Source organism: Bubalus bubalis, chromosome 20 (assembly GCF_019923935.1).
Source record: "Bubalus bubalis isolate 160015118507 breed Murrah chromosome 20, NDDB_SH_1, whole genome shotgun sequence".
In the NCBI taxonomy this organism is placed as follows: domain Eukaryota; kingdom Metazoa; phylum Chordata; class Mammalia; order Artiodactyla; family Bovidae; genus Bubalus; species Bubalus bubalis.
This window is the reverse complement of record NC_059176.1, coordinates 30,197,085-30,222,249: the sequence shown is the minus strand read 5'-3', so window position 1 is coordinate 30,222,249 and position 25,165 is coordinate 30,197,085. Positions and strand designations below refer to the sequence as shown.

Below are 25,165 nucleotides of genomic sequence, written 5' to 3'. Positions count from 1 at the left end.
CTTTTATTACTGAAGTGTTAAGACCTAGCCTTTCTGATTATCAAAGAACTGGGCAGATTAGTGCCTTATAACAATTTGCCCCTACTGCTATCAAGATGGATCTACCTAATTTAACAAGTGTTTCCTAGGACAAATTCTACCCAAAGGCTCAAGTCAGATGCTATAGGACATATAAAGATTAGTCAGTAACAGTCTCTGTGCCCAATAAGCTTACTACCCAACAGAATTCTGGACACAACATAACTGTTGTTATTGACTTGTGCCCTTTCCTTCTTTAGGTTCTGCCTTACTCTTCAGATTCCAGGTCATATATCACCTTCTCCAAAAGGCCTCCGGACTACCTCATTTCCTGCCCACATCCCTTCCACACTCTTTTAGTCTCTGGCACATCATACTTTCTCATCCAGGGCAATTACTGCAGCCTACAACTTGTCTTACTTACCTGTTTATTAGGTAAACAAAACCATCTCCCTTCAGTAGAATATAAGTTCCATGAGAATGGGAACTTGACAATTTTGTTCATCACTGTATCATCAACTTCTGGAAAACTGCCTCACACAGAGTAAGTGCCCATATGCATCCAGGTTCAAAGAAAAAATAAACCATTTCCATGGTGGAGATGAAGGGGTCATTCAGAAAAGGAGTTTCCTGAGGAAGAGGTACTGGGTATGGACCCTGAAGTGAGTCTTGCCATGCAATGGCTATGTTAACTATTATTAGCAGCCAAAATTCTGTTTAGGACAATTCAGTCCTCCCAGTGTTTGGACTGACTGGAGATTTCTTTTATATACTCTGAAGCCTGTTTATCCCACTTGGAAATGATTATCTGACCTCACCCATCATCACTACTAGTGAAACAGGACAGTGAATGCTTAGTCTCAGGCTATTTTATGAAGGGAAAAGAAATGATTGACGTCTTTCCACAACACTTAGATGAGTATTTCATCTCAAAAATGGGGAATCTGGGATTTTCCAGAGCAGTTCCTGGGCAACAGGCAAGTCTCAACACCCCTGTGAAATGGAGTTCACATATGAACACTCCGGTGCGATGCCCTGTAATTCCCTGAGTGGAGGGTACGGTGTTTGGTGAATTTTAAATTGTTTGGTGCTATTCTGTTACTATTTTGACTCTATAGGCCTGGAACTGCCTGCCAAGTGTGCAGATAAATGAGTTTGGCTACTCAGTTGGACACCCTAAATATACAGCATAAATAAAATCTAATCAACACCTTTTCAAAACATTGAAAAGGACTGCTACAGGGCAGGAAAAAAGTGTACCCCCTGCTCAGAGGTGATGGATGCTGTTTCACAGTAGAGAATCCACTTTTAATGTTTGAAGCAATTTGTGAAAGCTTTCACACTAATAAAATATATAATCTCTTAAAAATACAAGGTGATCTGGATTTGCTGAGTGCTAAAGCAGTCTTGGAAGTTACATTAACTTTTATATTGCCTCACTCTTTTTAAGTAAACAGAAATGAAGGATAAAGGAATCTAACTATTTTCTTAAGCAATCCACCCTTTCCAGGGAAAGCACTAGACCTGTTGGCGAGTTGTTACAAATTGCATGCACTGTTCTTCCAAAATGTCAGTTACTTACAGCCTGTAAATCTGTGGGTTCTTGGAGGAAAGGGGAAACATAAGACCACCTCTCCATAAGGATAAACTTGAGGGCAGTGTAACCTTAACGTCACATGCTATTCATTCACAAAATAAAAAAGAAGCATTTCCACGGAGGAAGAAAATAACTTTGCATGTCAACAAGTGGAGGGCTTTGACTGTCAGATTTCATCTACATATAGAATGTGAACTGGAAGGTAAGCAGATCATTTGGAAAATTCAAGAATAGCGATTTTAGGGATACATATTCTCATAGTGGGCTTCCGTGGTGGCTCAGAATGTCAAGAATCTGCCTGCAATGCAGGAGAAAGTGAAAGTGAAGTCGCTCAGTTGTGTCTAATTCTTTTCGACCCCATGGACTGTAGCCTACGAGGCTCCTCCATCCATGGAATTTTCCAGGCAAGAATACTGGAGTGGGTTGTCATTTGCTTCTCCAGGGGATCTTCCCCACCCAGGGATGGAACCCAGGTCTCCCGCATTGCGTTGCAAGCAAATGCTTTTACCATCTGAGCCACCAGGGAAGTGCAGGAGACTCAGGTTCAATCCCTGGGTAGGAAAGATCCCCTAGAGAAGGGTATTTGACCCTGATTGAATTGACAGTGGGCCTGGCCTCAGCTTATGAGTTCATGGGAAAGCTGAATGAAACAATCTGGAAAGATGCTTTTCTATCGATTACTGCCTTGGACACACCAAGGAGAAGCTGGAAAAAGCATGACGTAAACAGTGCAAAGCTGCAAAGTTGCCTCTCCCTTCAAAAATGGCCCACAAGGATAACTCTACAGTAGTTTATAGAATCTTAGCCTGTAACAATCAATGATGAAAATATAGCATGTGTGTATATGTACGTGCATATGTGCTTTTGCAAGAATCAAAGAGTAGATTTTAATGCAACTTAAAACAGAGAAAGAAAAGTATGAGACTTTTTTCTTTACCTACCAAAAGAAGAAGAAAAAAAAGAAGAAGCTGACTTTTAAAAGTACAGGAAAGAATTAACTCAGTGAAATTATGTCAGTGTACATAGCTACAGAGAAACAGACACTTCCAAAAACTGGGCTATTTGGTGAAAAGTCCATTTGTTCATAACTTCTGGACTCTGTTGCATCTTGTATCTCACTATATTTATTACCAAAATTGCAATACTCTTATTACTCTTCTTGAGAAGGGAGTGATGACTTCATCTCACCGGACAGAACCAATCTAATGGTTAGAACCAGGTCTTGTGGTTCAAGTAAAATGATGTATCTAAATATTTGTGAGCACACTGATAAAACATTTTAGAAACTGAATTATTTCTAAAGTTTCTAGAAGTTTAATTTATAGTACCAATTTCAACCATCCACTCTCTTCACTCCTCCTTATTTCTTCTACACAAACCTTTATTTTTTTCCTGGGTCAGAACATTTATGAGGATACAGAAACTCTCCAAGTAAAAACGAGCAACCTTCTTTCATAGTACTCCGCTAGGAGCACTGTGATCACAATGATGACTATGGCAGGCTGGATGTGACACTAGACGGGCACAGCCAGCCACTGAGCAAACGCCTGTCCCTGGTAACAGGGTGGGTGTATCTTAAAGCAGAGAACAATGCTTTGTGTATTAAGGCACGGCTGTGGAGGAGCGTTAAAGAGGCCAAAGTATCTTTGCAATATGACTGCACAAGTCTTCACTAAAGATTCATTCATTTAAAAGATCAGTCGGTAAATGTGGACAAGTGGCATATGATGTCCCCTTCCTCAGTGGAGTTCATGAAGGACTCTCCAGCTGTGTTCACATTTAGAATTACACATCTGGAAGTCTATGTATAGAGTACGAAATAATAATGTGCATATGATAAGCTAGACACATTGGATGAAATCAGGCAACAGCTGATTAACAGCACAGCAAAGTAGGCCTCACACTCTTAATTTTACTGACCAGCTCCTTCCTGACAAACCTATCACTACACATACTCTTCTGACTCTCAGGAGAAGGGCTGCTTGAAGAATTCTTGGATGTCTTTTCCTCACTGGAAGTATACACTGGAGAACTAGTTTACACAATCATCAAAAGAAATCTCGAAATATCTGGCTAATGTACTAACGTAGACGTCATGGCACATATTGAAATGGAAAAACGACTTATTCATTCAGATTAATCACCAGGATTCCTGGAACTCCAGAACACAAGCGTAACAAGTAAAGTCTCTACCTCTAGATAGACTTTTGCTACTTTGGAAAATATCCTGGAAAATATTTGGCCAGAAATTTCACCATAGTTACATTCAGGATTAGAAATAACTTTCCCCCCATTATTTGCTCATTTGAAAGGAATCTATCTTGACTATTATAAAGCATATCAGGATCATATCCAATTACAGGTAGATAATGTAATACTGGTATGCTTTTTTTTTTTTTTTAATTTATTAATGAACAGAAACAGTAACTGAATGAGTCATTTTGTGGGGAGAGTTTCTAGGAAGTATGCAGCAAAGAGTTCCTTGGTACAATGCTTGTCTTAATTAAATGGGAGTCAGTAAACTTTATAAAAAATAATAGCAGTTTACAGCAAATTATTATTTAGAAAATATGTACCCTCTCATAAAAAGTTAAACTGAATATTTTCCAAATTTTATTAAAAAAAGTGAAATGTAAACAGTCAGACACAGGAAAAGCTTCTTAAATAAGCAATTTATATTCTAACAATACTGTGCAGTCTGAATGTTAAGAATTACCAAAAAGACTTGTCTAAAAGCATTTAATTTCACACACACATACACAATTCTAGAGCCTCTTAACTTCAAAGCTGTAATAGTAAATGTTTCCTTAAAGACATTTTAAAACATTTAAAATAACTTCAGCAAAGTTCTTAAATTTTTAAAAAATTCCATAAGGCCTACTTAACTTTAAAACAATCAAGCCATGACTGTATCCTGTCATTACAAAGGACACCGGTGCTTTAAATTCTGTTCCATTTTCTAACTTGACTTCAGCTCACTCATGTAAAGAGAAAAGTACTCTTCTGAATCATTTGAAAAGAATATAATATTTAATCTGCCTACAATGATTTATTTTCAATAGTACTCCACTTACAGTTAGATAAGGAGTGAAAATATATTTTCTCTGTTTTAAAATATCAGTATGGGAAAAAGCCATCAAAAACACATGTAAAATTGAAGATATACTTCCACCATTGATTAACAGACAGAACAGTACGTATTCTAAACAACAACCAACAAGCAACTCAACAGAGAAAGAGACAGGGAATTCACCATGGGTAAAATACAAATGGCCAATAAATATATGAAAAGCTGTTTCTCTTCTCTAGTAAAGAAATGATATTTATTAATAGAAATTATTTTACCTATCCAATTAGTGGATAATTGGATAATTTAAAAATACTGATAAAATTGTTGGGAAGAGTATGAGGAAACAGACTCTCATACACTGTAGTCAGTGAAGTTATAAATTTAAACTTTTACAATGTTTTGAAGAACTAGTTGGCCACAAAATGCATATATTCTTTAACCTACTTGGATTCTAAGGATATAACCTTCTGGAGTCATTCAACAAATACTTACTGATAAACCTATAATTAAATCTATAATAAGTTTACAAATGTGCAAAAAATACAGACAAGGACACCTATTTCAGTATTGTTTTTTAAAGAGGAACCAATCTAATTGATAGAGATTAATTAATATGCATCATTGCAATGTAATACCAGGAGCTTCTACAAAAACTTTTTGTTTGCATTTTGTTTCCCTCGGGAGCTAATCTAGGAAGGCCTAGCTGCCTGTAAGCTATACAACTTGCATAGAAAAGCCAACTACTCTTCAGTCCTCTTTTACACAATCTGCTCTGAGTTCAGTGCAGGAGGGTGAAGTGGAAAATGCTTCCTATCCTTGTTTGGCTTTATTCCCGAAGGATAATTTGAAGGGAAAAATACTACTCCACATTTAAAATTATGTCTGGAAGGCACTGTAAATTACAAAATTTAAATTTATAAGAATATCATTGACCTAGCATTTACTCTGGGCTTTTCTAAGTAGGGCACATTTTGAACTAGGTTGATTTTTCAAACATGGGAATTTACTATTATTGAAGAAGATCTCTTCATTTTACATCTTATGAATCAAGGTATCTTGACTTCTCAATTTTATTTAACCCAGAACATGTTCTGGTTGTGTTTTCATTAGCGTCCTTTGTTAGAGTTACCTTAACAAGACCATTTTAGAAGGGACACTGATAACAGTATTGGACATTTATAGTCTCATGAAGGAAAATAATAATATGTCAACCCTCAATTCACCAGAAGTACAGAAAAGAAAAATGAAACATTAACAAGTCAACTGGTCAAAACAGGTTATCACAATAAGAGCACTGCTGTGTATCCTGCTTTAACACTTGACTTCTCCCCAGTGTTTAGGTCGTTAATTGCCTAAGATGGATAAAAAGTCAATTTTTGAGGGGATATTTCTTAAATCCTTTATGAAAGAAACTGAGCTTCTTTTCCATATATAATTTCTTCTTGGATTGAGACCTTAATACATACAGTTGCATACGATCCTTTTTAAATAGACTGTGATTAGACTATAAATTAAATAGACTGTGATGATACATTAAGAAAAAGCTCCTTTCCTAAAAAATTATAGTCATTTTCAGACAGCGGCTGCTCTGTGCCTTACTGTGCCAACCAAAACTGGTGGATATCAGGACCATGACCTCACTTGGCGTGGTTCTGTGGCCCCAGCACCAGCATACAGCTCTAACGTGTGCATTTCAGTAAATGCGCTACCAGTGCTCGGTTCTCTTCTGTGTTCTACTCTTCTCAGCTGGTCTGCTCAGTTTCGTAGAAAAGACACCAATGTTATGGAATCAAGGAATCTAAGGGCAAAATTTAATCTAACGAACCATCTATTGGTCTAAAGCCTGCATTGCTCTTTGTCTTACCGAAGACTGTGAAAACTTGAACAATAACATCAGGAAAAGAAAACCACCACCAACACCACCCATGGGCTTTCTGCAGTTCAACAGGTTGGATTCTGAGCTAAAATTCCGACCTGAGTACCACAGAATCAAAACAGATAACTGTCTGATGTTAATTTAGTACTATAATGCTGGTTTACAAAAAGATAGTGAAGCACATTTCTAAGTAGAGATAGTACCTACCTCAAAGCCAGGACTCACAGGAGACTGAAACATGAAGTTGTAAAAAGCAAAAAGCAGACAACGGTGCAGAATAAAGGAAGGAAAAAGATAAGAGAACCATGTTATTAGAATAAAGCAATGCATGTTGCGCAACAATATTATTAGAAAATAATAGATCTGTTTTCAACAAAAAGCAAAATGTAATACTAATCAGTCTTTGTGGAACAGAAACATCTGGGTTAGAAATTACTTTTTAATATTTAAATGGGAGTGGAGACTTTAAGATGGCAAAAACAGAGTTTATAGATTTGAGCTGGTAGAGGTGAAAAAAATATCTACATATCAGTGTCAGTGATGAGAGGCAGTTCATTCACTTTGTTGAAAATGAATCAGAGACAGAACGAAGCATTTTGACCTTTAAGTGAAAGATGAGATTTTCTTCACCATAATTCATCCTCTCAATGGGAAAAGAAAGGAAAAGGTCATCAAAGTAATCAAACGTGACACAGTTGTTATCTGCCTTCAGGCAGGAATAAGCTGATGAATAATTAGTATCAGTCAGTGCTGTACAAACCTGGCAAGTCCAATATAGGCTTAGAGTTTTAATGAGAGAAATGTCTGTGGTGTATTCTTTGCTCATTTTAGAATCTTTGATGCATAGCATTGCTTTCCTGTCTGATTTCATCCAAGTTTGAAATATAATTCAAAAGTTGAAAGGTTATTAAAAATTTTTTAAGAGGAGGAATATCAATGAAAAAAACATTTTAGTTAAGTAAACAAGTATCTGTTAATTTATGCTGAATACGCTTTTTTTCATTTCTGTTTCCTCAAGCTTTGGGGGTCACCTCTATTTGATAACTAGAAATCAAATCTAAACTAAAAATAGTTGACTTTCTTAAAAAATGCATGACTGTGTTTTGAAATCAGTAATATTTCCAGTATGGAATAAATCATTACACTTTGAGAAAAATCCCAGTATTTCTTCTCTCAATCCCTAAGTATTCTAAGTTGCAATCTACTGATAAACCATTTTGTTAGAGACTTTGGAAAGTGATGTACATTCACACTTAGGTTCTGCTAAGATTAACTGTTACTCAGTAATACCTGTGTTAGATGACTGGATTAACATGAAACATGAGCAGAACTCAGGGACAACAACAGCTCATTTGGCCAGATCCAAACATGATTTTCGGAGAAGGCAATGGCACCCCACTCCAGTACTCTTGCCTGGAAAATCCCTTTGACGGAGGAGCCTGGTAGGCTGCAGTCCATGGGGTCGCGAAGAGTCAGACACGACTGAGCAACTTCACTTTCACTTTTCACTTTCATGAACTGGTGAAGGAAATGGCAACCCACTCCAGTGTTCTTGTCTGGAGAATCCCAGGGACAGCAGAGCCTGGTGGGCTGCCATCTATGGGGTCACACAGAGTCAGACACAACTGAAGCGACTTAGCAGCAGCAAACGTGATTTTGGAGGAGAAATTATATAACTGTTTGAATATACTTTTATGGAACATTTTCACACAGAGGCAAAACTTTCTGTTTGGGAGAAGTCAATCAAATTTCCTCAATTTCTAAAATAAGATATGATCCTTGTCATCAACATATCTCATATCCAAAGCACAGGATTTTCTTCCAGTATAGCTCTGAATGTCTTTATGCTGGGCTATCATCAGGATTCAACTCTAGCTTAGTGCTGGTTCAGTGTGCTCAATACTTGAAGATGGCCTAGGCAACATGCATTGACTTACTCTTTTAAGTTGCCATTTCTAGAAGAGTATTTTTTCCCATCAGGTATTTCCGGGTTTTGTGAGAAAAGGGGATTCCATATTTGAGTAAGTTTAGAAGCACTGATTTCATTATTGTAAGACTTCTGTGAACCATAACTATGCTCAATGAATACTGTGAATGCCAGTACTTGGATGGACAAAGAAGCATTTCCTAATCTTATCTGACTAGGAGAATGAGTTTTTAGATAATATTTTATAGCACCATTATCTTAAAGAAAAAATTTTGGGAATCACACACCTCTGTATTTCTCCCTTGCTATCAAATTAGAATCACCAGAAATGTCCATAGGTCACCAAGAAAAAGAGAACCACCTGTTCTTTCGGGAGGTGGTTGGAATATTTTACTAGAGCTTTGCTTTTATTTTCGTTTCCTCCTTGAAGGCAGATCATATGAAACAGTTTTATATCTGTGGTGAAGACTACTATAGAAAATGTTTACTATGTAAATGAATACTATATATATTAGGATGTTGTGGCATATTACTTTCATTTAGCCCTCAGAGAATTTATGATTCCTGTGACTGAATAATGCAATTTCTATAACTTTAACTTTATTGACAGGAGTCTCAGAGTTAAATATAATTATTAATTATTCTGATTCAATATTCCATTCTTTTCTCACATGACTTGGGATGAAGAATTGTAATGACTTTGTAACTTTCTATTAGGATACATACTTGTTATTGTCATTTAAAAAAATCTTTACTGAGGTACAATTTTTATGGCATAAAGTACAGAAAATTCTAGGTGTACCTCCTGATGAACATAAAAGCATGGACCTCTCCCCAGATCAAGATACAGAATATTTCCAGCATCAGAATGGTTCTCTCCTGCTCCCTCTTAGTTTTTATTGATCAGAACTTCAGACAGTGGATTCATAAGCATATAGACTTTGTGTCCATTTTTTCCCCGAAATATTATTTTGTGAGATTCATTTATGGTGCTGAAGGAATCAAGAGTTCCTCAATTCTATTGCTATATTGCTATATACTACTATCCCATTGTATGACTCTATCATTATTCATGTGTTTCTAGCTTTTAGCTCGGAGAAGGCAATGGCACCCCACTCCAGTACTCTTGCCTGGAAAATCCCATGGATGGAGGAGCCTGGTGGGCCGCAGTCCATGGGATCGCTAAGAGTCGGACAAGACTCAGCGACTTCACGTTCACTTTTCACTTTCATGCATCGGAGAAGGAAATGGCAACCCACTCCAGTGTTCTTGCCTGGAGAATCCCAGGGATGGGGGAGCCTGGTGGGCTGCCATCTGTGGGGTCACACAGAGTCGGATACGACTGAAGTGACTTAGCAGCAGCAGCAGCAACTTTTAGCTATGATCAATAAAATTGCTAAAAACAAGCTTTGTAACAATAGGATTCACATTGACACCACTCCCCCACCCCACAAGATGAAATCGTTAGGTATCCATGTAAAAAATATGAATAAGATTTATAAGAGGAAAAATACAAAACTTTGATGAGTGACATCACAGAGATAAATAATAGAGATATCCCACATTCACATTTAGGAAAACTCAATACTGTCAATTTCTCAGTTATTCTCAACTTCACCAATAAATTCAATGCAATCCCAATAAAAATTGCAGCAAATTATTTTATGGATATTAAGAAAGTGATTCTACATTTTATCTGGAGAGGCAAAAGACAGAGTATAGCCAACGCCATACTGAAGAGAAGAACAAAGTTAAAGGACCGATACTATTCAACTTCAAGAGTTACTATAAAGTTATAATAATCAAAACAGTGTGGTGTACGAATGACAAGTAGATCAATGAATCAGAATAGTGAGTCCCCAAACAGGCCCCCATAAATACAGTCAATTCACCTCTGACAAAGGATCAAAGGCAATAAAATGGAGAAAAGATGGTCTCCTCAATAAATGGTACTGGTGACTCACATATAAACAAACGAATTTAGACACAAACATTACATGAATTAAATTAACTAACTTAAATTAAGAAGTGAATTAATCTATGCCCATAACCACCTGGACTGTGTCCAGCCTTGTCTGATCTCGCAAGCTAAGCAGGGTTGGGCCTCGTTAGTACTTGGATGTGAGAAGTGAATTAATTTAAGTCATTCTATTTCTACATGAATCATAGACCTCAATGTAAAACACAACACTATAAAAATCACAGAAGATAGCAAGATAGTATAAAAGAAAACCTAGGTGACCCTGGATATGGTGATGCCTTCTAAAATACATAACCAAAGAGACAATCCATGAAAGATAACCCTGACTTCATTAAAATGAAAAACTTCTGCTCTGCAAAAGACAATGTCAAGAGAATCAGAAGACAAGTCACAGAGTAGGATAAAACATTTGTGCAATATTAGCAAAAACCACATCTAATAAAGACTGTTATCCAAAATATACAAAGGACTCTTAAAATTCTACAATAAGAAAACAACCCAATTTAAAAATGGGCCGAAGACCTTAATAAACACTTTACCAAAGAAGATATACAGATGGCAAGTAAGCATATGAAAAGAAGTTTCATATTATAATATGTCATCAAGAAAATGCCAGTTAAAACAACGAGAAACCACTACAACACACCTCTCAGAATATGAAATCCAGAACAATGACACCAAATGCCGGCAAAGATGTACGGCAATAGGATTCTCATTCATTGCTGGTGGGAATGCAAAATGGTGCAACTACCTAGAAGACTGGCAGCTTCTGAGAAAACTTACCATATGATCCAACAAATACGCTCTGTGATATTTACCTAGAAGAGCTGAAAAGTTATGTTTACACAAAAACCTATACACGATGCTTATAGTATCCTTCCTCATAACTGCCAAAATGCCAAAGCAACCAAGATGTCCATTGTTAGGTGAATGGATAAACAGGGACAACTGTGGACAGCACAACAATGGAATAATAACTTATTCCACATTAAAATTAAATGAGCTGTCAAGACATGAAAAGACATAGAAGATACTTAAATATGTCTTACTAAGTGAAAGAAGCCAAAGTGGAAAGGATACATACTGTATGATTTCAACTATATGACGTTTTGAAAAAGCCAAAACCACAAAGACAGTGAAAAAAAAATCATTAATTGTAGGGGTTAGGTGGAGGGGATGAAGAAGTATAGATAGAGCTAAGAGGACTTTTTAGGGCAGTGAAAATATTCTGTATGATACCATGATGATGAGTAAATGTCATTAAACATTTGTCCAGATCCACAGAATGTATAACACCATGAATGAACTAAAGCAAACCATGGACTTTGTGTGATTATGATGTATCAATGTATGTTCATCAGTATTAGCAAAAGTACCACTCTGTTGAGTGATGGTGATAATGTGTGGGAGCTTTGCATGTGTGGGGGCTATGATAAAATGTGGGGATATATGGGAACTCTCTATGCCTTCCTTTTGATTTTGCCATGAACCTAAAGCTGCTTTAAAAAGTGAAGTCTAAAAAAATTTGTAAATGCTTGCATATATCTTTCCATGTATGTCTATACACATTTCTGGTAAATATATACCTGGGAGTAAAACTGCTGAGTCACATGATATGTATAATATTCAGCCTTAGAAGATAATTGCCAACCAGAATGCCAAAGTTGTTAAATGAAATTATATCTCCACTAGTAGTGTATGTGAGTTCCAGTTGTTCAATATCTTCAACAATGCTTGTTACTATCAGTTGTTTTCTCCCAATGTTAGGTACTCCGTGCTGTGCTTAGTCAGTTGTGTCTGACTCTTTGCAATCCCTTGGATTGTAGATCGCCAGGTTCCTCTGTTCATGGGGATTCTCCAGGCAAGAATACTGGAGAGGGCTGCTGTACCCTCCTTCAGGGGATCTTTTCAACCAAGGGACTGAGCCCAGGTCTCCCGCATTGCAGGCGGATTCTTTACAGATTCTTTACCATCTGAGCCACCACGGAAGCCCATGAATACTGGAGTGGGTAGCCTATCCCTTCTCCAGGGGATCTTCCCAATTCAGGAATCAAACCAGTGTCTCCTGCATTGCAGGTAGATTCTTTACCAGCTGAGCTACCAGAGAACCCCTGGTGTAGAGATATTTCACTGTAGATTAACTTTAGACTGATAACGAATGATGCAAAATATATTTTCAATGCTTGTCAGCTGTCTTCTTTTGTAAAGTGCTGTTCAAGTACTTTGCTTATATCTTAAATAAGGTTGTCTGCCTTTTGAAGTTTCACAGATGGTCTTCATACATTTGGATATGAGTCTTTTATAAGATATATATATACACACATATATTATATATATTGAAAATGTCTTCTTTTATGATTTGCTTTTCCACGTTTTTAATGGTATATTTCACTGAAAACAATTTGTTACTTTTAATGGTGCCTTTATCAGTTTTTTCCCTTTGTCTGTGTTTGAGTCCTATTTTTAAAAGTTTCTCATGACTCAAATTATTGTAGATATTCTTCTATGTTATTTCCTAGAAGCTTCTAATCTGCCTAGAAGTTATTTTATGTGGTATAAGGTAAGGTCATGATTCATATTTTCCACATACATATATACAGAAATACTTGTTGGAAAAAATCTTTTTCTCACAGCAGTGGTATAATTGTCAAAAATTAGTTGGTCTGTACATGCACATAGTTTCTGGATTCCTCCTGTTCTGGTTCATTGGTTTATTAATATTTTTCTGCTCCTGTGTAATACCACATTGTCTTTATACTTAATCTTGTGTAACACCACATTGCTTTAACTATGACTTAATGCTGGTATGTCTGGGAATTCTCCAGCTTTGTTCTACATCAGGGGTTCTCAAACTCCACACTACTGCCATTCTGAGCCAGGTACTTCTTAGCTTGGGGGGCTGTCTGGTGCACTGGTCCCTCAAATCCTGTCTTGGTTGTTCTTGGGTACCTTTAAATATTGTTTTGTTATGTTCTGTTATACTTTATTCAGCTTTTATAATTGTCCCTTATAGGAGAGTTGATTGATACAAGCTTCTTCATAGCTAGGAGCAAAACTTCTGGAGTAAATTATTAACTTTTTGCCTAAGTCTAAGCCTTGCATAACATGATTTCAAATAAATGACTTTAACTTTTCCGTAATACCACACAAACATCTGTAACTTTTTAAAAAAATGATGTGTAAGTCACTAATAAACTAATTGGATCATTTAAGCTGGAATCAAGATTGCTAGGAGAAATATCAATAACCTCAGATATGCAAATGACACCACCCTTATGGCAGAAAGCAAAGAAGAACTAAAGAGCCTCTTGATGAAAGTGAAAGAGGAAAGTGAAAAAGTTGGCTTAAAACTCAACATTCAGAAAACTAAGATCATGGCATCTGGTCCCATCACTTCATGGCAAATAGATGGGGAAACAATAGAAACAGTGAGAGACTATTTTGGGGGGCTCCAAAATCACTGCAGATGGTGACTGAGCCATAAAATTCAAAGACTCTTTCTCCTCGGAAGAAAAGCTATGACCAACCTAGACAGCATATTAAAAAGCACATTAGTTTGTCAACAAAGGTCTGTCTAGTCAAAAGCTATGTTTTTTCCAGTAGTCATGTACGGATGTGAGAGTTGGACTATAAAGAAAGCTGAGTACCGAAAAACTTTGATGCTTTTGAACTATGGTGTTGGAGAAGACTCTTGAGAATCCCTTGGATTGCAAGGAGATCCAATGAGTCCATCCTAAAGGAAATCAGTCCTGAATATTCATTGGAAGGACTGATGCTCAAGCTGAAACTCCAATACTTTGGCCACCTGATGCGAAGAGCTGACTCATCTGAAAAGACCCTGATGCTGGGAAAGATTGAAGGCAGGAGGAAAAGGGGACAACAGAGGATGAGATGGTTAGATGGCATCACCAACGCAATGCACATGAGTGTGAGTAGGCTCCAGGAGTTGGTGATGGACAGGGAAGCCTGGCATGCTGCAGTCCATGGGGTTGCAAAGAGTCAGACATGACTCAGTTACTGAACTGACTGAATCTTGACTTCCCTTCTGCAACTGTCTAAAAGTTTATAAAACTGATTTAGTCTTAATAAGTTTACTTATACATAATGAAAAACATATTAGTGTGCCCTCCTTAAGTACCTACTGAGTTTTTCTTGATTCCTTCTAACACAAGTGATGATGTACAAAAAGATATATACTCTTGCAGAGATATTAAGCCATTAATTATCTACATTTTGGATTTTCTTAAAAATGGACTACATCATGGCTGGAATAAGGGATACAGTTTACTGTCAAAGTTGATGACAGATAAAGCTTGTCATCAGATCTATGTTGTTATACTTTTCTTTCTATTTTAGCAGCACTATAGAAATCCAAGTTCAACATAATTGCCAGAAATGGGTAAATTAATAGGATTAGCAATATTTTAATTTGTATATGAAGTGATGTTTTTAAGGTAAAAACAAGGAATCTAGTGTGGAAGAGAAAGTCATTTTCTTACATTTGGGAGAAAATCCATACTGATGGTAGACATGCAACATGGGTGGTCTAGTGGCATTAGTTAGCAACGCCACCTTTATACAGGCCATTATTCTTTTCCGAAGTGGAAAATATTCTTTACTGTATATGGGATTAAGATATTCTAAATCATTACCATAATATTATCTTTGTCTAGGCATTCACTATAACTTTTAAACTGTAGTTACTGGTCTTAGGTGCTCTGTCCAGGGATGAAAAGAGACATATTTGCTGTACTCCGAGTAGGCAGAGAGAGACACACAGGCATCCGCCCGGGACACAAAGGGCTATGATGAATGCAGAACACACATCTGAGAGCCGGTGTGTCACGAACACTATTCCCAAGGGCATTTTTCATTTAAAGATTACCTGAAAAGCATTTTACACGAGGTTATGAAAGTTTATGTAATACTTTTCAAAGTATCTTGTGGCCCCAAATTTTCCCACCTCGTAAATATCTTATTAGATCAAACTTTTATAAGCATTCTTGGCAAATATAGTTGAAAATCTCATTTTTAAAACGCATTTTTCAAACATATTTTTAAGCATTTATGATAAAATTTTCATTCAGTAATAAATCACTAATGAATTTGACACCTGGTGTACAATATAGTTTATAATCAAGTAATTTGAACAATTAAATAATTAAGTAATTTGATTAAATAAAGCAATTAAAGCAATTAAATGATCTGGGTGAAAAACACAAAAACCCGCTTAAAGACTTTGGTAATCTAAATTAAATTTGTATATAAATTATACATATGCAAGCATGTAATAATTTAATTCATATTTATAAACTCTAAATGATATATATATGATCTTTGGATGTATATATACACATATATATGTGTGCATATATGTATATATTATTAAAAACTGAGATAGCTTTAAAAGAAAAATATTTAGCATTAATTATCTAGATTCTAGTCTATTCTAATGAATAACTTCAGAGTTTAATCTTATGAAATGTTAACTAATTTTTAAAAATCTTTTCCTGGTAAAACTCAAAACAATACAAACTGATTTACAATTCTGTTTCTTAAACTTGTTTAAAAGCGTCTATCCTGAAGCAAGAATAACCGCTAACTTATAAAATCAATACTTACAAAAATTCAAATGAAATCAAGAAACTTCAGAGTTTGAAAGATAATATGAGAATTATTTGAAAAAGTAAATAGAATTTGACTTAAGCACCTTTCAGTAAGAGTATCACTAGTTCTAATACAACTTTCTAGAATAATATATAACCACACGCATGTATTCTGAATAGTCACCATAATATAATATATTCTACTAGCTACTGATGGGATTTACTGCCTGCCTTACCCTAACAGGTTCACTTCATGAAAATACAAGAAACTCCCCCCAAAAAAGTCATAGTAACAGAGTATGGACTTTTCCTATTTATTGAAATAAGCATCCATTTGACTTAGATATCTAGTTTATGCTGTAACAAAATTTAAGTAATATAAAGATCATAATAAAATAGTTTCCAAACAATAAATTAATTAATATGACCTTTATAGAGATGGTTTCAAAATGTATTACCCCTCTCCACTCCATGGATTATATTTAACCTAAATGTTTCATAATTTTTAGTTTTTCTCTTTAACTGATACAATAATTAGATTATAAAATGTTTTTTTGTAATATCTACCATCAGAGCAAGTAAACGTAGGATTTCTAAGCTCACACCGTTAGCTTATTTCAGAAAAAAAAGTTCTTATTTTAAACATTGCACATAATTATCACAATTTTTGCCTTGCTTTGAGTGTCTGGAAAATCAAAATTTAACTTTCTTAAAGAAAATATTTAAGTCATATCCACAGATATTTATGGGAATATTTAAAGTACTACGTGCTGTTTTTCTCATGACATTTGTCATTCAGCGTCACTGTGAAAATACATCGGCACATATGCCATTAATGCCGAACAAGTAAATACCTTCATCTTCTCAGAGAAAATTGCAAATTTTCTCCCACAATAAACAGTCAGCTATACCACAAAGTACTCTCATAATCTTCAGAGAAGAACATCTTTTATCTCTGGTTTCCAAATTTTGACAAACTATGTTTTGCAACATTCACACATTAGCTTGTGCTGCTCTGGCTCCATGACCATGATAAAACCTCACAGATTTTAAAACTGCTCTAAGCTCACAGATACGAGCAAACTTAAAGCTGTTGGATATTTGCTGAGGCACTGACCAATCTACAGCACAGGCCCTGAAGAAATGTCATCATCAACACCCTGGCTGTGTTCTTCGTCCCAGGACACTGTCTTGGATTGACACTGTTACCACATCATCCTTCAGATTTCTCATGTAAACTAGGAAACAGATAAACAAAGAGGCCATACCAGAAGGGGCTCATCAGGGGCACTGGTGGAGAGCTCGGCAGATGCTGTGCGGACAGTGCTGAGCCCAGTAAGGGAGACATTTGAGAGCCTTCTCCGCCTCACGCCACTGCAGTTGTTGGGGATTTTAAATGCACATCTCTTGTGGTAATTCAGCCCACATCCTAGAAGGAGAAAGCAAAAATGACTTTTGTTCAATGATAAATTAAAAGCTACTCTAGTATATGGTATAAATTATGAATTTTGAGAAATAGTACTGCTTCCATTTTTCTTCAGACTGTTTGAAAATTTAAATTTTCTCTTAAAGCTTTTTCTGAGCTTTATTGTCCCAATATGTCAAGAAGCAGGGTTTTGAAATCTGATGTTATAGGATGAGCTCAAGCAACCAGTCTGGTTATCAGTTTTAAAAATGTTTTCTAACATAAAGGACTTGGTCTTTGAGGGGTCCAGAAACAAAACTCCAAAGAGATGACCTATTTTTAGCTGCTATAAGTTCTATTGTGAGGGAAAGTTAATCATAATGTTTCATAACTTCTGAACTATATTGATTTGAGTCAAGACTCCACAAAACTTGTTTGTCTACCTGGCCTTGGACAATTTACTTCACCTCAGTCTTTCTGTTGGTAAAATGGGGATAACTACCACCTTGTAAAATCATTAAGAAAATATGTAAAATATTTCACATGCTAGTTTCCACAGGTGAATAATTAGGAAAGCACAGTTTTTTTCTCAACATTTCTACTGTTCATAGTTCTCGCATTGTAGTCTTACCTCAAAATTTTCCCATGTGTCACATAGTAGACAAATTTTCATACAACTATCCTTTACCTTTAGGTAGACTTTCTTCTACCTTTTTACAAACAAAAATTCAGAAATTATGGTTACCTTATTTATAGGATTCATCATGAAAGCTTGGGTTTTTTGGTCAACATTCAAACAGCTCTATCCCTCCCTACTCCAACTCTTAAATAGTAAGATCAGGGTATAATCTGGTTTGTTTTTAAGAATACATAATGGTGTTCTAGAAATCAGATTGAGCAGTTCAAGGAGTTCTGTCCATAGAAGACGATACAACTATGACCTTGGTGTGGAAAGCTTGGTACATGTTCCAGTAGGTCACTTGACAGCTGAGAGATCTTGGATGGTTTGATTAAACTTCTGAATCTTAGCTCATTTCAACATTTATTGAACGCTTATTATTCCAAGTTCTAGCTTAAGATATAAATTGTAATGTTTAGTCTGTTAGCAAAATAATCAACACCTTAGAAGAGAGAAACATATCCATACAATACAGGGGAAAAGATAGGAGAATCTGGTTTCCCAGATCAGAGCTAATATGTTGAAGACAGGAAATGAACAGAACAGAATCCACGCACTCCCCAGATCCATGGAAGATATCTGAGGGAAAGAAGAAATTGCAGAAAAGGTCACAACACAAGCAGGTAACCCCAGCATGTATTCCATTGGGCCAGGAAGGGAAATAACTTTACCTTCACATTTAAGGCCTTGACGCACCAGCCCCCACAGCATTTCTCCACAGTGATCACAGAAAGCTGGAGCTCTGTATGAATGAACAAAGAGAGTGTGGGGGCGAATTTGAAAGTCTTCAAAGGTGGCAGAAGCTGTAAAAATAAAAAACATTGAAAAATAAGTTGAACGAACACCCTGATCTGTAGATAATTTGTATGCATGATAACTACTATGCAAGTATGCATATAACTCTCGGCAAAGTTAGGAAAGATGCAACACTGCTTGACTTTTAGCCATTCCACTGCATTCTTCCCAACCACAGCTTTACAAGTGGTGGCACAGGAACCTCTTTCTTGTCTTCCTGTTTCTTAAGGTCTCAGACCACTTCAAAAATAGCCAAATGGATACTTGTATATGTATGGCTGAGTCTGCTTTTCACCTGAAACTATCACAACGTTGTTAATCAGCTATACTCCAACATAAAATAAAAAGTTTAAAAAAATAGCCAAAACACTAGAAGAATGAATGAAAGGGTACGTCAACTTGATTTATAGATAGGGGATGTTACTTGAAAATACTTTGCTTCTTCTCTTACTTGAAATGAACCCGAGGTATTCAGAAATATTAAAGGAAAAGAAACTCTTGATGAATTTTATTTAGACAGATCAGAAGAACGTATACTTGAATACGACCTTGAAGAGAGGTAGAGTAGAAGGGTGGGGTCCAACTGGAACACAAGAAATCTAAGCGGCCTCTTTTGGAGAGATAAAGTTGTTTGAACTCTTATGCAATATAACCAAGCATTAAAATCCTGACCTAAAAATAACAAGCACCCTCTTCACCAATATGCCAGAGGGATTTAATATACATACTGCTGAACTTCAGTTCACTTTGAAAAATATACTTTAGTAAATCACATTCATGCTATAGGGTATTTTTATTATTGCTTATTGTTATTTATTCTATATGATATTCATACAGAGTGTTGACATTCATTATTTTTAATTATACTTTTCCATAGGATTTTTTAATTATATTATAAAAATGTGTTTCTTTTGGTGTTGCTTAAATGAAGAAAATAGAAAGGTACAGAGAATACAAAGTGAAAGGCCACCCCTTTCTCCCAAATTCTAATGAGTGGGGCTGTATTTTCTAGACCTATTTGCACACACAGCCTGATCTTGAGGCTGTCGAGTATAGCCCAGGAAGAGCTGACCATAGACTGAGAAGAGTTAGGGGAGGCTTTGCCATTACCCTAGTGACACCTCACTTAATCATCATGAGCCTCAGTTTCCCACACATAAAAAGAAAGGTCTGACTGATGGTGACTTCTCTTAACCCCTGAAGTGTAAACTTCCATTAATCTTAGAAGAGGACCAGGTGCACTTAATTTCTTAAGGTTTTATGCAAAGAGAATTTTGTGGGAAACAGGTCTTACGTAGATGATTCTATTCTGCCTTCCCTTCTCTGCCTCCTGTTTGTCTTCTTGCCTCACTTTTTCAACACTTATTAAATGCCTTTTCCATGTTATCTGTCAATGGCGCCAATCCAGTTTAAAAATGTAAAGATAAGTAAGACATATTTACAGAGCCTACCAGATAAGCAGGAGACAGATAAAAACAAATTTTTAAAACTCCATAATAACTTTTAAATAACTTAAAATAACTTTTTAAGGTTCAAAGAAGCTACAAAGTTTGGCCTAAGTTACTAAATAGGATTAAGACTACAATCCGTAAGTGTTTTGTCTCCAATCCAGGCTCCTTTTCATCATTCTTGTGTTACATCTTATCTTTCCTAACTCTGCCCCAAGAGTTATATCCAACAGCCCCACTGTGCGAGAAATAAATATCTGCAGTTTTCCTGCTGGTGACTTGGATAGCAGGTACAGGCCAACGAATCGCCTGTGGAGAATACTTATGAAGTGCTTACCTTGCTAAGCATGCAAAGTGTGGCAGAGTGAATGCTGAAGCTGTAGGCAATTCACCCCTGCTAGATAGGTGTCCAAAACTAGGAGGACAACTTTGAGAGTATCATATCCCTCAGGGCAAATGAAAATAGAACATGCAGGAAAGTGAAACACTTCAATCAGAAAGAATATGACTGACGGTTCACAGAACATATAATTGAACCATGAAAGGAGATGAAAAATTTTAATGGGTTGGTTTCCCCTTGAATCTTGAATAAAAGTACTTTATTCCAAATTAATGTGCTTTATTACTGGAAATAAACTATCAACTTATTAAATGTACAATTTTTACTCAATGGAAAGATAACGAGAATGATAATACGGTTAAGGTTTATTGTACTCTTACTATATACTGGACACTACACTAAGAGATTAACGTGTGGGAAGAAGGAGCTAATCAAAGAACTGTAGCCAAGTAACCTGCTCTAGCATTACCTACAAGGAGTTCTGATTAATGTTAATATTTCTTACAAAAAGAATTTCAATTGAAATAAGATTGAGAAATTGCATTATTATGTTTCTCACTTCAAGTTTCACAATATTACAGTCAGTGCTTATTCTAAGTAAATCAGTAAAAGGTATGGTTTGAGTACCAATCAATTTGCTTTTATAATCTGGTCAAAATGTGTCTAATTTTGTAAATGCTAAATCCTCCTTAAAATTGGTCTCTCACCATCATGGACAAAAATTGTTTTTAAAACATCAAAGAAAATAGCTAAAGAAAATATTTTGTGCCAACCATTAACTCCTCACTTCTCCCTTGCCTCTCCCTCCACCCTCTACTCCCACTGAATGACACCCAAACAACTGTGGCAATACCATGATAGCAATTAGTTAAATAATTACGGTAGTTTTCAAAATAAGGAATCTTTGTACCTGACAATACTAATACCTAGCTGCATTCAGATTTTTTGAATTAATCAGAATGAATATAAATAATTAAAAAGATTTTCAAAGACACCCCCAACCCAATTTATGTCAGGTACATTTGTTTTTTTCACTTTTTGAAGGGGATTAACATTCATAAGCAGTTAGCACCCTTGACTTATGTTTAAATGCCATTTTCTAAAGTTCAATTTTAATTTTAGAATAATTAAATACATTTTTAAAATAAAACTACTAAGTATGGTGAGGTTTCACATGCATTTGAAATCAAAGCACAACATCAATTCATTATGAATTTACCTGTTTCTGCACCCTGGGGGAAATCAGCATTAGCTGAGTGTATGCATGCCATCTTGCCTAATCACAAAATTGCACTGCAGAGATAATCACTTAGCACAGGAAAACAAAGTGCATGCTGTAATTCCATTTCACTTAAGGTTTGGAAGCAAAATGGACAGAGAAGAACAGGAATATTAAAGTGTTTAGAGATTCCAAGAGAGGACAATGTGCTATCTGTCTGGATGTCACAATCAATCAGGTGACCTAAATTAAAACCATATGACCAGGCTACACACTAAACACAATGGGCCCCTTATACTGGTATTTGTATCTCTGATTTGCTCTATTCACAGTCTATTGTTATACTCCATGGTGCAGGAGAGGAGAAAATGACATGCTTTCCTTAGTCATTGAGCATTTGAAACAGGTAATTGAGCCAAAAACTCTAAGATAATCAGTACTTCTTTTAAGGCTCATTATAAATTGTTGCACAAAAATGGAATAAACTGTTTGGTTAGCAGTACAGAAGAAATTAGGCTTCTGAAGCAAAATAAATAATCTCTGGAGGTCAAATTTATTTGCATAATAAAATAAAATAATGTCCCATCTTGCAAGATTTTCAGTTAATTTCTCTTACTGGTAATTTTGGCAACGGGGGAGAAGCATTAACTCTTTCTGGCACTGACAGGTTGGAACAGGTATAAGAAGAAAAGCTTAACACATTTCAAGTATCATCTCATTCAATTTTCACAAGGACTTTATGAAGTAGATATTATTATCCCCAATTTACAGATGAGAAAATTGAGTCCCAGAAAAATTAAGGAGCTGTCCTAGGTGACACAGGATCTTGATTCAGACAATCTGACATCTGAACCATACGAACTCTGAATAAAATAATCATATTCTCTGACCATTAAAATTCTGTGGATTATAAATTACCTGCATATTTAATGAATCAATAGGAAAAGATTCAAAAAAAAAAAAAGAAAGAAACACTGCAAGAAAATATAACACACCACTAAAGGCTTCCCTGGTGGCTCAGATGGTAAAGAATTTGCCTGCAATGGAAGGGACCTGGGTAGTTTCTAGTTTGGAAGATCTGCTGGAAGAGGGCATGACAACCCACTCTAGTATTCTTGGGGATTCCTGGAGAATCCCCATAGACAGAGGAGCCTGGGGGGTGCTACAGTCCATGGGGTCGCAAAACTTGGACACGACTGAGCGATAAGCACATTGTAAGATGCATCCTTACCTCAGAGTTGCCAAAAAAAAAAAAAAAAACTGAGTAAAAAAGTCCATGAAATAACATATAGAATGAAATTAATTCAGCTTATGATCAACATTCAGAAAACTAAGATCATGGCATCCGGTCCCATCACTTCATGGCAAAGAGATGGGAAACAGTGGAAACAGTGGCTGACTTTATTTTTGGGGGCTCCAAAATCACTGCAGATGGTGATTGCAGCCATGAAATTAAAAGACGCTTGCTCCTTGGAAGGAAAGTAATGACCAACCTAGACAGCATATTAAAAAGCAGAGACATTACTTTGTCAACAAAGGTCCATCTAGTCAACGCTATGGTTTTTCCTGTAGTCATGTACAGATGTGAGAGTTGGACTATAAAGAAAGCTGAGCACCGAAGAATTGATGCTTTTGAACTGTGGTGTTGGAGAAGACTCTTGAGAGTCCCTTGGACTGCAAGGAGATCCAACCAGTCCATCCTAAAGGAGATCAGTCCTGGGTCTGGATGGACTGATGGAAGGACTGATGCTGAAGCTGAAACTCCAATACTTTGGCCACCTGATGTGAAGAGCTGACTCATTTGAAAATATCCTGATGCTGGGAAAGATTGAGGGCAGGAGGAGAAAGGGAAGACAGAGGATGAGACGGCTGGATGGCATCGCCGACTCAATGGACATGAGTCTGTGTAACCTCCGGAAGTTGGTGATGACCAGGGAGGCCTAGTATGCTGCAGTTCATGGGGTCACAAAGAGTCAGATACAACTGAGCAACTGAACTGAACTGATGACCAAAAATTCTTTTAATATGCTTTCTGTATATTCTTCATTTTTTGAAATCCTCCTCCCTCTAAACAAACTGGAGTTAGTAACAACAACTGATTTAAAATTTTTACAAAATCAAAGGCGATGCATAATTAACAGCCAACTGGAGTTTTGTTTCTACGTGATAACCAGTGTTATTCAATTGCTAAGTCTGACCCAAAGCAAAACGTTATAAAGCTTTAAAAGCTGTTAAGATTTGTTGTAAATAAATTTGTTTTTTTCTTAACTTCTAGAATATTGAAAATAGCTTCTAAATACCACACCCCCAAGTTAAATATACATACTCATCAGTTTTTACGCATCCAAAGGATAAGAAACCATATCCACTTTAACATCCTATCATTCATCCATCAGATCAGATCAGATCAGATCAGTCTCTCAGTCGTGTCCGACTCTTTGCGACCCCGTGAATCGCAGCACGCCAGGCCTCCCTGTCCGTCACCAACTCCCGGAGTTCACTCAGACTCACATCCATCGAGTCAGTGATGCCATCCAGCCATCTCATCCTCTGTCATCCCCTTCTCCTCCTGCCCCCAATCTCTCCCAGCATCAGAGTCTTTTCCAATGAGTCAACTCTTCGCATGAGATGGCCAAAGTACTGGAGTTTCAGCTTTAGCATCATTCCTTCCAAAGAAATCCCAGGGCTGATCTCCTTCAGAATGGACTGGTTGGATCTCCTTGCAGTCCAAGGGACTCTCAAGAGTCTTCTCCAACACCTCAGTTCAAAAGCATCAATTCTTTGGTGCTCAGCCTTCTTCACAGTCCAACTCTCACATCCATACATGACCACAGGAAAAACCATAGCCTTGACTAGATGAACCTTTGTTGGCAAAGTAATGTCTCTGCTTTTCAATATGCTATCTACACACACATAATAGATATACATAAGTAATCCTCTGCCAGTCATGGACAAAATCCTCTGCCATCTGAGAGTGTTCGTTCATGTGAGAACTATTGACAAATAAGTTTATTGCATTGTAAACATCTCAAATCTTCAGAAAAAAATTTTTTTAATATTGAGCCCAAATACAACTTTGTAACTTCTATTTGGTGGTGACAGTTTAAAAGCAACCACTTAAAATTAAGACATTTTTGTGTCTTAATTCATGTAGGTCAAGCAGGCCGAATACCTTTAAGCATATAATTGATTAACATTATGATT

At 36.4% G+C, this 25,165-nt stretch overlaps 1 protein-coding gene across 4 annotated transcripts in view; it reads right to left on the bottom strand.

Annotated features, from left to right (window-relative positions):
- Positions 1 to 25,165, bottom strand: part of PRKD1 (protein kinase D1) — a 343,077-nt gene that overhangs the window by 65,412 nt on the left and 252,500 nt on the right. For 3 of the 4 annotated variants that reach the window (XM_006063760.4, XM_025271242.3, XM_044932975.2), the window contains exons 3-5: positions 18,831 to 18,962; positions 17,344 to 17,504; positions 6,769 to 6,792 (exon numbers count right to left, since the gene is read on the bottom strand). In XM_006063760.4, the coding sequence (XP_006063822.2) occupies positions 6,769 to 6,792; positions 17,344 to 17,504; positions 18,831 to 18,962 (317 nt within the window). The remainder of the gene's footprint in view (positions 1 to 6,768; positions 6,793 to 17,343; positions 17,505 to 18,830; positions 18,963 to 25,165) is intronic. The other variant, XM_006063761.4, reaches the window with a different exon arrangement.